Here is a 16,355-nt window from a genome sequence, read left to right on the forward strand (position 1 = left end):
AGTGATCTACTGAATAATTTGAGGTAAAAGAATAAGCATTTTGGAGGTGCAAGTTAAGATTTAAGACTTGATTTGCTGGATTTAGTTTTTCAAGAAATATTTCTGTGTTACCATGTGGACAGAGACTGTAAGGGTTTTATTAGAAATTGTGCCTTTATGGTATTTTATTTGAAATTATATGATATGATATTATATGATATGATATTAATTATATATAGTTATATTACAGTATGGTGATTTCTAGGGATCTCTTTTGGAAGAAAGCAGTAGGGAAAAAACCTCAAAACAAATGAAGAATAATGCTGTTCATGTATTGGTCCTGTTGAAGTCAATAGCAGAACCTTCATGACATAGAGGAACAGGTTTTGGTGTAGTCCGTGACTCTTAAATTGAGTTATGTTTTAAAGCACTGGGTATTCCATTTTTGAAAGAAGAAAATAAAAAGTAGTGATACAGTATGAAGTTAATCATTAGTGAAATTTCTGTAATTCTTGTGGCTTAAAAGTCAGCAGCAGCAGCAGTTGATCTTAAGGATATTAAAGGTCCTTTTAAACTTAAATAATTCTATGAACACTTCACAGGTGTAGACTTTTTATTGTAACAGTAATGTGATTTTAAATTGTAATGGATTGAATTTGTTGACTCTATTATGAGTTACTATTATAGTTCTAAAGCTTGTGTTCCATATAGAGCTCTTTCTTTACGTGCAGTCAGTAAGATGCGTGTGTTGAACTGGTAGGTGTATTTATCTTCTGTAAAAAGAAAGAATATAGTTCAAGTTAGAAAATCAGTTCCAGAGCTTGGGTATGACTACATTTCCCTTATATACTGACACTATTTCTGTCCTGTAGGTTTTGTTGGATTTTTTCCTTTCTGTGTACTGCTTAGGTTTTGTTCAAACAAACATGAAGTCCAGTTTTCTTTAAAGCACTCTTTTGATTCCATGGCTTGTCTGCACCTCATTTTCCTGTTTTCTTTTTTTTTTTTTTTTTTTTCCCATGTGTTAATGAGCTAATGGTTATAAACAGGCCTTTTACTGATCATAGGTGGTAATGACATCTGTTTGCAACTACATATGGCCTAAACCATGCAAAAAGAGGAACAGAATGTATTTAAGGAAGTCAGCAAAAACATGGGCAATTTCTACTCATTCTACATATTTCTTGCACTTACTGCATGAAGAGTTGTGTTTTTTCTAAAACAAGTGCTCAATATCCTTAATTTGTAATTTATTTGTTGAAATTGTGAGGTTATCTTAGGCTTTATGAAAAGCATATTCTGCATTAATATAATGGCTATGCCCATTTGTCTGTTTCTGACAAATACTTGGTAGCTTACTAAGGTGTTTGCTTGATTGATTTTAATCAGCTTTGGACAACCTCATTTCTTGATTAGCATGAATTTGGAGATTTATTAACTTAACCTTTTTTTACACTGCTTTTTCTAATTTTTGTCAGTATACCTGACTTATTTTATGTGGGGAATGACAGTATTTGAGATGATAGTGCCACCTGATAATTGTACCAAATTTTATCTTCTCTACTGAAATTAGTATTTGTCTTAAGAATATGCTCAAACAGTTGCAGGCAAGTGATGTTGTCAGGACCTTGTTAATAAGGGATAAAATAAAGCTGCTAGTTAGTCTTAGAACATATCTTCTGGATAAAGTTTGTTGATTAAAACCTTTATTACTTGCCAGCTGTTTGTCAAAGCTGTTCAAACACCTCTGGCAATGGAGTTTCATGAGTTTCCCCCTCATCAGTGCAGTAAAAAGTCAGCTCAAACCACTTCCACTGGCTTTTTAAACTAACCAGCCCTTTTAATTATGCAATCAATTAGGCAGACAGTTTACATCATTCCCTCTCCAGCAATGGCACTGAGGTGCTAACTTCCAGCTACCTGGGTGCATTGACCATGTGGGAATTATATCATCATTGTCTTGCATCTTGGTCATGCATAGATGAGTCTGCTACTGGATATCAGGGATATAATATCCTGAAACATGTCCTCTCTGAGCAGGTTTGGTAACTAGGCCAAGTCTGGCAGCCTTGTATTGTGCCAACTAATTGCTGCACATGGATTGATAGCTAGGAAAGGTCATGGAATACAGCAGTGTAACAAAATAAAGTACCAACCTTGAGCACAGATTCTGTGACCTAGAATCTATGTTTTTCTGTAAGTCTTCAGTTTGACCACAACACTTGTGCTGTGTTTAAGGATGTAATGGCTACAAGCTGTAGATTTACTTTAAAAAGTACTTTTCTCAGGCAGTTCTTAATTAACCATTTGTCTAGTTACAGAATATGCAGTTAAGGTTGTTTTTGTTAGGGCAGTGATACATACAACTTGAAGTTTCACCGGAAACAAGCCCAGAAGGTGCAATATTTTGTCAATAAATTTAACAGCATGTCACATACAAATACTGTCTAGTAACTAGAATAAGTTACTGCAGAAGAAAAGTCTGCATAAAACAACTACTGTTAAGAATGTAAATTTGGATTTGGAAAATTTGGTGATGGTATGAAAATGTTTCCTTAATATTTTGAGATCTGGTTTTGATTATTTATGAATAAAGTCATTTATGAAAGCAGAATTATTTGCAGCTTTTACATGTCTCTGTAATACTGTTAATAGGCAGTTTTATGTAAATGTTGTGTTATGTTTCTGATTTTTTGTTACCAATGTAATATACCTGTAACTGTCATTTTCTAGGTATTTCAACAGCCTTCTTTAAGTGTACTAGAGTGCTACCTTACTATGCAAGAATCTGAAATGGAGCTTTTACGGAAAAAATTGAAAAAAGCAAATCTTAACCTAGCAGAGCATAATTTGTACACTACAGATACTCTGTAAAGCAACAATATAAGGACTGGAAGAAAGCATGAGGTAGGGTAGTTTTATTGTCTGGTGTATTTGTGTGTAAGTCAGGCTGGTGAAGCCAAACGTTTTTGCTCAAGGGTCCAGATAATAATTTTAATATCTGTTGACGCTGCTTATAATTCTGGAAGCTTGTTTGAATAGTTCCTGTGTTATCTGCCAAAGACTTGTTAAAATAGCTGTTGGGAGTAGAAGGTTTTACCTTATTAAATAATGAATAAGGGATTCTTAATTAAATGAACTATTTGAAGGATAAATTCTTTGTAGGTTTGCTAAAATGAATATTTAACAGATATTTTGTCGTGTTTATCAGAATGACCATCTTTTACTGTAAGGAAAGTGAGAGAAATAGAAATGGTTATTATTATGAATTTTTAAATAAAAGAGATTTTTTTCCAAATTCTTGTCTTTTATAGTGGGCTACAGTATTTTTTTCTAGAAAGAATGGCAACAATGTCATTTGAAGTTTATACTTTCAACTTTTTATAGTGCTGGATTGTCTCATTCATGGAGTCTCACTCTTTGATTTAGGCATTAAACAACAATAACATCAACTATAAGCTATAGTAAATAAATGACATCTGCAAAAATTTCTGTGATTTAAATGATTATATTTAATTAGCTGAAATCATGATGCTTTTCAGTGGGTTCAGACTCTTCCTCATCTGTTTTTTATTGTGACTGTATAGATTATGGGAAACTTGCAAAGGTGAACGTGATTCTGAATGGTATAAATAAGGTACAAGGGTGGATCATCATGTCCACTTCCTGAGAAAGCTTCTAGTTTATCCAAATAAGGTATCTTGTAACATTTACTTTGAAAAATGTATGGCTTGTTCTTTCTAAATAACCTGTACTGTATGTTAGTTTTGGGAAAAGACACACTTTAGAACATTTCTTAAAGAGTGTGTAGTGGGCATTTCTGTGAAAATGTGCTTAAGAAAAAAACTAAATGCTACAGAGGCAGTGTAGAATGAAGAATAGAAAGAATAGAGTCTGGTAAACATGAAGGTCAGGAAGAAGAAGAGGGAGATGTTGCTTCACGTGCTGGAAGCAGGCGTTTCTCTGCAGCCCATGGAGAGGATAACTGTGGGGCAGATGTCTGTAATACAGCCTGTGAGGGAGCCCAGAGCAAGTGGATATTTGCTCATGGAAGCCACAGCTTGTGGAGGGGAGTCAATGCTGGAAGTTTCCTCCCTTATATGACCTGTGGTCCATGGAACACCTGCCCTGGAATAGGTTTATCCTGAAGGACTCCAGCCTGTGGAGATGCCCTGTGCTGGAGCAGGAGAAAAGTGTGAGGAGAAAAGAATGGCCCAATAGGAGCTGTTATTGATTGCAAGCCTTCCACCCGCATAGCAGGTAATAAAAAAGTCAGGAGTGATGGAATGAAGTTGTGCCTGGGAAGCTGGGAGCTCCTTCTGGGTAGGGAAGAAGGTGTTGATTAATTTTTTTTTTCTTTATTTCTTACAACCTAAATATATTTTAACTGGCAATAACTTAAATTAATCGTCTTCAAGTTGAGTCAGTCCATGATACTGAGTGATAAACTGTGGGTTTATCATCCCATTTTCTCTTTCTGTCTTAGCAAGGAAGGAAAGTGGGAGAGCACTTGAGTGGGTGTTTGATCTTTTGCCAAGGCTGGCCCCCCACAATGTCTTTTTCTGTTTCCTCAGGGGAAAGTAAATGAGTCTGCTGTGTTTGTTGTGAACTGTGTCAAAATAAAGCAATTACACTGCCTTGAGTAAAACTAAATACAAATTTTAAAGGCTACTGTAGAAAATCTCTTCTTGTTTTGATATGTAGATCTGAGTCATGCTCTTTCAACAGTCAGGGCAGTTTGATATGTTCACTTTTTCAAAAGGGCACACAAGTCTCTATTAAAACTTTCATGAACTGAATTGGGAAGCTTTGCATTTAGACAACACAATAAGTGAAAATGTGGAAATACTCTGGATTTTCTAAAATAAAGAAGGTAGTATTGCTGTGGTAGTACCTTACCCTTTACCCTTTTTCCCTTTCAGTGAAATATCTTTTAATTTCCTTGTTTTTCAACCTTTTATGACAAAATTATAACTGTCAGAAGTTACTAGAACATGATTTGACAGGAAGAGAATGTTGGATATTCAATGTTTGTTTTAAAAAGATGATCCTTTTGACTTTACAAAAGCTGTTGTGCTGCCCTTCATTCCCCCTTAAGTACATTCCCAGGACACAAAGAACAAATAAGCATGGAATCACTTCTGATCAGAATGACACTGCTTTGATGACTTACTGCTCTTAAAAGGTTTCTAAGGCTTTGAATGAAAGAACAGTTGGAAAGGTGTTAAAAAGAGGAGCCTGGTACAAGTGGAAACTTGGCACTACTGTGATAAATTGGGATCTGTGGCCACATGACTGCATGCTTCCAGCTATGTTTGTATATTTGAAACAGCATATATACATCTGTAGCCTTGTGTTGGTTTCTTTATGAATTGCAGAAATCCACATCCCTTGCCTACAGTCATACAGAGTAATAGCAGCAACTTATTCTTCAGAAGGTGATTAAAAGCTTTGTTAAATGTGATTGTGATGTCCTGTTTTGTGATATTAAGTGTGTATTTAGAGGCAATTGTAACCATCATAGTCCAGTCTATGTGAAAAGTGGTATAGTGGTGAGTACTGTTGTGTATGAAGTCTTAGGACTCAGTGGCTTGAACCTTCCTAGAGCTCTTTTTGGAGCTTAAACTTTGTAACTTAGAGAGCAATATATATTTCTGGTAGTGATTAAAATTACTTTCATATGTCTGCTGGGTAAATCAGTAGGGTTTTGTGGTTTTTTCTTGCAGCTAAGCTTTCCCATGGTATGGTGCATAGGAGTTAGAATTGCCTTTTATTCATACATATTCTATATCATTCTTCTAAGTCTGTTGTGTCAAGATACTGAAAAATTGTGTTAATCTGCAGTACTGGTAAAGATCATGTTGAAACATAGTGAATCAAGAAAGAATTTGCCATTTTCCTTCCGTTAAAATCCCACCTGTATCTGGGCAGTCTTGGGTTCAGCCTCAACGATGTTTCTGTTTCTTCAACTGATAAAAACATTAAGATTTCTTCCCACTGTCCTCAGAGCTGTATCATGCCAGTCATTCATATCATGCCTGTGCAGAAAAAGTACTCTTTAGACATTTTAGGGGGAGTTCTGACTTCCCTACTTTGGTTTGGTTTTGAGGTTTTTTTTGGTTGGGCTTTTTTATTGGTTGGTTGTTTTGAGGTTTTGTTTGTTTGCATGTATTATTTGGCTTGTTTTGGCATTTTATTCAACACAAAACCTGTTGAATTCAAGGGCATGGCTATTTGCAGTTTCGTCCCATGGTGTCTTTCATGGTGCAGACATGCACCTTGGTAACAGAAGGTTGTTTAGAAATAGGCATATTTTCTTATTTTTCTCATGTCCCATCCACTTACCTGCTATTTCTTTATGCTAAATCTTCTATCACAAAATTTCATATCTATTATATATTAGAAACTGTTTATATTTGGTTTTCTGCTATTTGGTTTAGTCTTTGATAAAAATGTTACAGGAACATTCAATGAAAAACCTTCTTATCTGGATTCCTCTACTAACTTGGATTAACACTCTTCACTGATAAAGTTGGAGAGTTTTTTCACTCCTAAATATGTAGACAATCTTTGAAACATTACATTTTGAAACATTATACACATTTCTGTATATATTTAGTACAGGTATGTCAAAATCTTTCTGTAGAATTTGAGGATTGAATTAAAAATGAAATGTTTATATTTTGCCGCAGCAGGGGCAGTAAAGTTTGCACTTGTGAGAAGAGTATTACAGATGCCATCTTTCAAACTGAGTTTTGCAGCAGCCCCAGGCAATCCAATTACAGTGTATTTTACTACACAATCTCTTTTGTCTTGATAGAACTGTTTACCTCCTTAGCAAAGATTGGGTTCAAGCTACCAATGTGCAGCTGTGAAGCCCAGACCCAGCGCCCTTTCTCCACAGACCTTTAGTCTGATCACTAAAAAGGTGAAAGCAAAAGAATTTTCTTAACAGGTATCACCAAACCCATCCATTGTCACAGGGAATCATCTCCGTATCCATATCTAGTTAAAAGTTTTCTCTTTTTTTCACATACCTTAGCTCTAGCACAATCCTAGGTTACTACAGATAAACTCTGTATGTGTGTATAATCTATCTATATCTATCTATATCTATATCTATATCTATATCTATATCTATATCTATATCTATATCTATATCTATATCTATCTATATCTATATCTATATCTATATCTATATCTATATCTATATCTATATCTATACATACATATATTAAAAAAAAAATCTTATGTACTCATTGTATCTCATCACCTGTGACTAGACTAGCAAGACAATGAATTTTATCTTTTCCTGTATTTTTTTTCCTCTTACCTCTGTTCCTTCTCAGTTTTTCGCTACCTATTTATTCCTGGTGCTAGTTGATCCACTCCTTTTCCTTTGTTGTCATTCACTTTGGCAGCAAGCAGAGTGCTTTGACCTTCTGTTTCTGATTTCAGAGAAACAGATTTTCTGTATACAAACATAAAATTTACCTAGAAAACAATTCTTGAAAAATAATGCATAGTATGGTCATATAATGTCTAACGAATGTAGAAGATAGAAGAGTTGTGTTTTGGTTGTTTTATTTCGGTTTGGTTTTGGGGCTTTTTTGGTTTTGGCAGGGGTTGGGTGTTTTGGGTTGGGTTGGGTTTTTGTTTGGTTGTTGGGTTTTTTTTGGTTTTGTGGTCTTTTTTTCTGTTTGGTTAGTTTGGATTGGGTTTTGGTTTTGGTTTTGGCTTTGGCTTTGGCTTTGGGATTGGCTTTGGCTTTGGCTATGGTTGGGGGCTTTTTTGTGAGGGTGTAACACTGTTTTTTTAAAGAAATCTTGCTTGGTTGTTTGTTGGGCATTCTTACGTCTCTTTCAGTTGTGTGTTATAAGCAAAATAATCCTGAAATCAAATGACAAAATCACATTGGAAATGTTTACATTCAAAAATATAAATATGGGATACTATTGTTCTTTGATATTTCTTGATAGATTTTTTTTTTTCTCCTTTATGGAAACCCATACTATTTAAAATGAAAATGCAGCGTGTGATGTCTTGTACATATTTCATACTGGAAGGTAGTGGTCAAAGAAAAAAAATGTCAGTTGCTAAATAAGATATTACTCAAGATTAGTTTAATTTAATGGACTAGTGAAAATACTGATATATATATATATATATATATATATATATATAGTATCAAAGAAGAATTTATCCTTAATTCCTTTTATTGTGCATCAGTTATTTCCCAGAGAAAGTGGCATAATGCAACAAGAGTAATCACAATTTACCTTAAGTTTTTGTTTGACTTTGTGTGTTGGCACAACAGTATTTTATCTTATTGGCTTTAAGTGTGTGTTAGTATTTCACTGTTCTTAACCAAAGTTATTCTGAAAATCTGAAAGTCTAATTTTATGAGGCCTTTCTTTCTCTGCCATAAGGACATATGACATAGAATGAGCAAGAAAGCTGCCCAGTTTAAGTGTTACTTTCACATACTCTTTTCCAGATTGCTATATGAAGCTGTACATAATATAAACATATTCTTGTCTCTAGTTAGTCACATTATAGTTAATGACCATATGGTCATTATGGTATAAGATCTACTGTCTGTTGTATTTATATTCCTCAAGCATATTGTTCCTTCAACTTCACAGTGTGTTAAACTATTTCAAAGGGAAAAAAATCCTTTCCCTCTTGTTTCTGGTTGTCCTATCAAGTGTAACCTTGGACCCTTATAGAGCAATTAGACCAGCCTCTATCCCCTCCTTTGTAATGAGGTTTCTTGCATTTCTGAGTCTATAACCCTTTAGTCTTCCCTAATGGGACATCATTATTCTGAAAGAAACAATGTAAATGTAAATGAATATTCTCATTAACGAGTCACAGAGAAACCTTTAGTGGTAGCGCTGTGGTAATTCTGCTTGTTATTTCTCTGGTATTCCGTGCAGATTTTTTTTTTTTTTTTTTTTTTTATAATTCATTATTAGTATTCAAAATTACTTCTTCTTTAATTCTGCATGTCTTTCATAATCCGGTGTTCCAACTAGTTCAACCATGTCCTTGTTTTATTCTCCAGAAACCACCTGTGAAACGTTCAAGGTCTCTGTCCCCAAAGAGCTCTTTTAGAGAGTCAGAGGAACTAAAGAAGCTTAAAATAGCTGAAAGGAAGATTGAAAACTTAGAGAAGACACTACAGCTAAAGGTGAACATTAAATAAAAATAAAAAGCCTGCTAGCTATAAGCTTGCATAGATAAAGATATACCAAAACAAACAGACATTTTAAGAATTAGACACATGTTTTTATGGACTGTAAGTCTCTTTGGATCAGAGAGCACTCTTCATCAGTTTACCTACTTGCTTTACCGTGTGAGTAATCCTGAAGTCCTGCAGAAACCTAATTGAACTGTCATCAGTAACACATACTTGTTAAATACATTTTCAAAGTTTGTGTTTGAGAATATATATTCTGAGAAATTGACGTGTTCATATGAAATAAATCAAAAAGTAGAAGCACTGAAAGTAAAAAGCATTTTTTTCTGTACAATAAAGCCATACTTTAAAATGCTGAGGTCAATTACTTGAAAAAAGATTGACCCCTGGAAATTGTGTAAGTTATGGCTCAGTTAGTTGCTGGTCTAATAAATGCTATTAAAAAAAATAACAATCTCCCTCACTCCAAGCCTTTGTAGAAAATCTTAATTGAGCTTGTTTTACAATTTCTCATTTTGTCCCTGTTTCACAGATTTTTGTAGCTATATTTTTGTTGGTTTGGTATTTTGCTGCAGAAATACAGTACGTTTTGAAGAAACTATTGGTTTAAAATTGGCACCTCTGAATGCGAAACTCAAATCCTGAGTCATATTTTCTTAAAAACTTAAAATTTGTCCTCTTCTTCCCTCTCCTCCTTTTCTTCCCTCTCCTCCTCTTTTTTCTTTTTTTTTTGTTGCTTATTCTTGTTCAGTTATGGAATTTGGAAGATATTTTCAAGTATGTGTAGCCTAAAGGAGAACTGTTTATATTGAACATCCTGTGATAAAAGTTAGGTAAGTGAAAAAATCTGGAAGCTCTACCAACCATAGTGATAAATGAATTTTAGAAAAACTGTAAGTGGGAAGTATATTTCAGCACAAATGCCATAGTTCATCCATCTGTATGCTTGGGAGGGTTTAATGCACTGTCTTAACACGTGTAGAGTACATGAACAGGAGAAGTTACTTAGACTTCAGATTCAGTCTTCCAGATTTTTCCTGGGAGACAGAAAATTAATTTTGTTTTGTTTCTTTCTCTCTGTTGAAAAATCTAAGGCACATCCCACCAGTTAAACCTGAGAACTGGCCTTTGGGAGGCTTCCTGTTCATTACTCTTTCTTGGCCTGCCTGATACTGATGCTACAGATTATTCTGGAACTGTAGGCTCCAGCTGTTCTGCTCTTGGAGGCAACCAAGATACATCAGTGTGTATGGTTAAATGATAAGAGAGCTCCACATTTCTTCTGGAAAGAGGAGTGAAGGAAGGCAGATACAGAAGAGAAAGAGTTCTCTCTGAATAACCTCATATAATAATTTGTACCATTCACCATACTGCCTTTACTTATCTTCTATTTAATCTTTAAGTATAACTTAAAAATCTGTGCAGCTTTATGATGTTACAGGTGTGGGATCTCTATCACAGAAATCCATGATGAGGCTAAATCTCTCCTTAAAAGTGAATACATGAACTTCCTGAATTTTCTCTTGAAAATCTACTTGGCTTCTTTTGCAAAATGCTTTAATGAGTTGAAAAGAAGTTGTAGAGGTCCAGGTCATCATAGTAAACATGTTGTGCCACTACATTCATATTTCAGTGAGGCTAGTGCCAGCATGGCAGTGGACTAAGCTGTAAAAAAGTTAATGTCAGAACATTTCTATTGCTATTCTGTGACTTCTTAATGCTAGCCTTCTCTCAGGCATTGTTTGTAACTAGGAAAAATGGAATTGATCAACATTTTTCAAAACTGGTCCTTGCATTATTGCTTCCTCAAAAAAAGTGTTGTCTATATGACTACTTGAAATTTTCTTGCTGAGAAAAATGGTTGCTCTGACAATGCACACTCTGATGATGCACATCTGGAATGTGAAATGGTGACTTCATATATTAGTCAAAAAATTGGTAACAAGTGAAAAAAAAAATAAAAATAACAGATCTATTTGTGCAGTTTTCAGGAACAGGAATGTCCCAGTCAGTATTGCAAAGGAGCAGAAAAGGTCAATGTCCCTTTGACAGGTTTTTCCTGTTCTCTCAGCTGACTAATTTCTGAACAAGAAAAGTTGGCTCTTTGTTACTAGTATAAATGGGGTGATCATTTAAATTCAGAGTTTTTATACAGGATTGGATTTGTTTCTGGACATACTAAAAAGTAACAGAGTATGAGTGCACCCTTGATTACAGAAGAGAACATCAAAATAATTAAGAGTATTTTCTGGGTTTTATTATAAAAAATTATTAAGCTGCTACTTAGATTGGTCGAAAGCATAAGTAATTCAATTTACTATTGGTCTTTAAGAAGTGGATAAGAGCTTGGTTTTTGAGAAATAGTATTTGATACAAACTGAGAATACTTTCATGTTCTCCTGTATTGCTCCTAGAGCTGTGATGCCTGGTGGAGCCTAGAGGAGATAATCCTGGCTTTATCTGGAAAGGTCTCAAAACACAAGAGGAGCTATTCCCTTTGAGTTTTCTCATCCTTTTTAGGTTCTAAAATTTTTGGACGTAAATAAAACTTATCAGTCTTTAGGGCCACCTTAATACTTGTTTGTGTGAGCAAGATCACACTCATATTTACCTATGATTTCATCTGTAGTCCTGTTCCATGTATAGTGTTCAAATACTGAATGAATATTTCAGCTTATCCACATAACTGTTAGTGGAAAAAACTATTTCTGAAACTATTAGGTGCTTCAGTTCTTGTAAGCCTAAGCATAGTCAAATAATTGAATCAGTGTAATTTTTTAAATTTCCTTTTTGCTATAACAGCAGGTCAATTTCAACAAAAATTTGAATGAGTAGTTATAATCTTTTATCCTGTCTGAGTGGCCTTCCAAAAGGAAAAAAAAAAAAGAAAAAAAGAAAAAAAAGTTTGGTTTTTTTTTTTTAATAGACAGTGGGGTTTTTCCTCTTGAAGATTGAACTTTTTGTTACTGTTTTTCATTATTGCATGGGAAGTAGTACTGTGGGTGACACTGGACAGCTGGAGAATAATCTGGAGGTCCAGCACTGTTAGCAATGGTTGTTCTGTCCCTTCTGTGTAAATATATACAAAACTGTAGAAGACAGTTTGGTTATGAAATATAGCTTAATTCAGACAGAGATGAATCTTAACAGATTATGGAAATTTCAGTGAATATTTTAAGTTCTAAAGTGCTTAATTCAATAGAGAGAGCGATTAGGGCAGTTAATTGTCTAATTTCTATTTCTGCAAGAGCAGAGCAAGTGATAAGAGAAGGCAATAACTGTAACAGAATGGATAACAGAACAGGTAAGCAATAATGAAAAATGTAGATTCATAAATAGGAAAGGCCAAATTCTACAGTTGGTTGCATCTCTGAAAGGGCATTGACACTAATAAGCTTATGAGGATTTATATTGAAGACATTATTTTCCAGTACCCTGCCAGACTTGACCAGTTTTTGCTAGCAATATCAAACAATCTCAGAACAGTTGTTTCATGAACTTCTCTTGAAAACACAATATGTATAATTGTATTCATACAATTATTATCTTATTATTCCTATTTCCTCTTGAAAAGCTTGGTAATGGTCTCTGTGTTCTTAGCCTAACATTTATATTGCTATTTACGTGGTTGTTTTTAATATCATTGTGGTATTTACATGAGTCACTTAAAATGAGTCAAAAGTACTTTCTAAACAATACAAAATTTATAAATGTATTTGTTTTAGAGGTTGTTTCAGAAAAAACCTACCACCACCACTTTGGGAAGGTATTTAATGGCAGGGTCACTTTGGACTTGATTCTGTTCCTAAATCTTTCTGTTTCCTGAGTCACTTCCAGAAAATTTCTGGAATTTTGTATATAGTACCATTTGAAACTGTAGCTGACATCTTTCAACTCCATGCATCATGAAAGCTGGGCTGCACTTGGTAAGCCAAGCTTAGTATAGGTACTTTGTAGTTAGCAGTACTCTGGAACTTGCCATGTTTATATAGTGGGATTCAATTTTTATTGTTTGCAGCTCTGACTATTGGTCTGTCTAATTCATTGATTTATGCTGAATAGTCCTCCTTACATATAAGCATTAAATACTTGCAAATAAAGTACTTTGATTTATTTAGTTTTGTAGTTGCTTTGCAAGCAGAGCTCCCACTGAACTGAAAATGAAGCTCTGATTGCAAATTTTGCTACAGCATAATGAATTCTTTGCTGGTGAATTCTTTACTAGTGTGTGCCAGAGTCTGACTTGCTTTATGCTGTGAAATGTTTCTTCTTTGTGTTTTGGTTTTTGGTTTTTGGTTTTTTTTCCATAGCACTGTATTGTCCTTTAGGAAACTCTGTTTTTAAGGTCACATGATGTTATGCTGTTATATAAATCAAGGTATATTTTACTTTGTGTTCTGTACATTTTTTGTATGGTTTTGATTATATAAAAGCCATTGTAAAAAATGGTTTTATTTCTTGTTTGCTGCATTACTAGACAACAAAATCTAGGTGTTGCAGATATATATGTATTTACAGAAACAATATGTGAGGAAATCCTGAAGCCATTTAAGTGTAAGTTTTTTTCATGTGGTCAGTATTTCCTTTGAAAATACATAGATCAGTTTTCCATTGGGAAAAAAAAGAACAGAAGTGGTTTGAATGAAAAAACAGGGCCAACAATCCTTTTTCAGTCTATGTGTTTTAAAATGTATTAGGCCTATGCATTCACCAGATAAAAGCTGACATTTTGGTAGTAAATTTTTAAAACTTTCAGCAGCACAAAAATAATATTTAAGTGAATTGCCAAATTAGCGGAATTTTCCAAAGTAGTAATAAGAAAACTTTGACCACAAGGACTGTGAGTCCTGATCTTTCTATTTAGATTTCTGAGTCTCATAGTAGTTGGTAAAAGACAGCTTTTGTTTCTTGTGATCTGTGTAACAGTCCCTTACATTTTGTACTACCCTGATTTTGTTTTTCTGGTTTCATACAGTCTCAAGAATCTTATGAGCTAAGAGCAGCCTATGGAAAACACGAAGAGAGGCTGCAGATGTTACAGACCAACTACAGAGCACTAAAAGAGCAATTAAAGCAGTGGGAAGAGGGTGATAGCAGGTAAGTTACATAGCTCATTAAAAACATTTTCCTTACACAAGAAATCTTAATAGAAGTATTACATAGGTATTCAAAAGAGAATGTAATTTGAAGGAAGGAGCTACTGTGTGGTGATCAAGACTTTCCTTTGTTAAAGCAGAATACATGACTTACCCCTGTATGATAAACATTACAGTTGAAACCAAGAGGAAATATGTTGAGCTGACACCTTGACTTATTTTATTTAGGCTCCCATTGAGAGTCTGAGTACTGGACAAAGGTCAGCTAGGACTGCTTCCTAATGTTTGTCTAATTCCTCTTTTATTTTGTTGACTGCATGTTTTTAACTTTCTGTAACACAACAGTTGCTCATTCTGTTTCAAACAGTTTTTCAAAATAGTTTTATTCATTAAAATATAGAAATAATACCCTCTCTAACATTTAGTAATTCATGTATTATCTGAAGCTAAAATCTTCTTCCTTATATGGGGAAAAATCAAATAATATGTGCATGAAAGCAGGGTGTTTTCATCTGTTAAATTATTTAAAACTAAATTATTTCTGATAATTTTACCCAAAAAATGCAGTAATATATCTTTATTAATGGAAAGAGGAAAGACTTTACCACATAAAATTTGCATAATGAACATTCTGTATATCATTCTCCCTTAGGCTCTATACAGAACAGTGAAAATTTTATGCAAAAATTCTCTTTTTTTTAGTCCTTAGCAGACAGAATTTTTGGTAAACAGATGCAATTAGAGATATGAAAACATTTCTTATTAGTTCAGTTTTCAAGCACTGCTGTTTTTCAGGACCTGTTTCAAGAAAGGAATTTCCGTGTGGCTATAGCAGGGCTTTAGCATTCACCTAACAGCTCAGTAAACGCTTGTGTTTTACTAAAAATAATTGTTTTTGCAGTTAGAACAATACTGACTGATCTTGACACTAACTTTATAACTCTCTCTGAACAAAAAGAGAGTCACAGAAAATGCTGCAAAACTGGTAGCTGTTCTGAGTCTGGGGTGACATAAAGCATCCCACTGTGAATGATTAACTGTTCCTCATATATAAGTAATGCTATGGCCTATCTTAGTGGATTTGCATTGCTTTGAAATACTAGCATTTACTTAGGAGCAGTTTGTCTTTCAAAAAGGAAAGAAAAAAGTCTGGATGAAAACAATGGTAAAGTACAAATTTGCTACAGGCATTGGTGGTAGCACAGGAGCATTTTTTGAAATGCCCAAGCATAATGGCAAATATATTTGGTTAAATTATAATGAAAAGGCTTTTTTAAGAAAAATATGGGTTTTTTTTCTTCTAGCTCACTGTTTAAAATTTAGTGCAATCTAGAAGTGACTTAAGGATGATAGTTACTAAATTCAACGGTATTATTTAATTCTATGTCTATACCTAGACAGGCTTTCATATCCACTGAGAGGCCAAGGCTAACAAGATAAAAAAAATTGAACTAGATAAAGACATTAAAATCTTAAACTCGATATACAGTGAAGCACTGGGTGTTCTGGTTCTGACAGTTGAAAAAAAAAAGAAAAATAAAAGGGAAAGAGAGACAAAGGTGAATTCTGTTTCTGTTAAAAGTAAATGAGACAAGCCTGTGTTATAATGAATGTATTTGGGAAAAGTGGGGATTGGCCAGTCTTCACTTAGTCATCCAACTTTTTAATCTCTATTTAAGATGAGCTGAAAATAACAAGGTTTCAATAATTTTTGTCATCAGATTAGATTTGTATGAAGCCACACTAAAGGAGGTTTGGTTTTCATTTTTAATGCACTTCAACAAAGGAGACAAGACACAAAAGCAGTCTGTAACAATAAGACTGTTATTTTGGTATCTGAAAAAGCTGGATAGTGCTGCTGTAATGTAAATTGTGCATTAAGAACTCAGTATCAGGTGCTTATGTGGCATTTCTGATCCTTTGTAAGTGATGGAGGACCCCATTCCCCATATTCTTCATAGATTAATATCTGTTATTGAGATGGCAGCTGATGTGACCTAATCCACCTGTCAGTGTACATACAACTTGCACTGATGTACGTGACTGCAAAGATGATGGAGGCCTTAGGAGGTTACCAC

At 34.3% G+C, this 16,355-nt stretch overlaps 1 protein-coding gene across 1 annotated transcript in view; it reads left to right on the plus strand.

Moving 5' to 3' along the window:
• Window positions 1-16,355, plus strand: part of CNTLN (centlein) — a 192,034-nt gene that overhangs the window by 85,861 nt on the left and 89,818 nt on the right. The window contains 3 exon segments of the mRNA XM_033511379.1: window positions 2,713-2,886; window positions 9,047-9,107; window positions 14,155-14,290. Coding sequence (XP_033367270.1) covers window positions 2,713-2,886; window positions 9,047-9,107; window positions 14,155-14,290 — 371 coding nt within the window.

This window comes from Parus major, chromosome Z, assembly GCF_001522545.3.
Source record: "Parus major isolate Abel chromosome Z, Parus_major1.1, whole genome shotgun sequence".
Lineage (NCBI taxonomy): Eukaryota > Metazoa > Chordata > Aves > Passeriformes > Paridae > Parus > Parus major.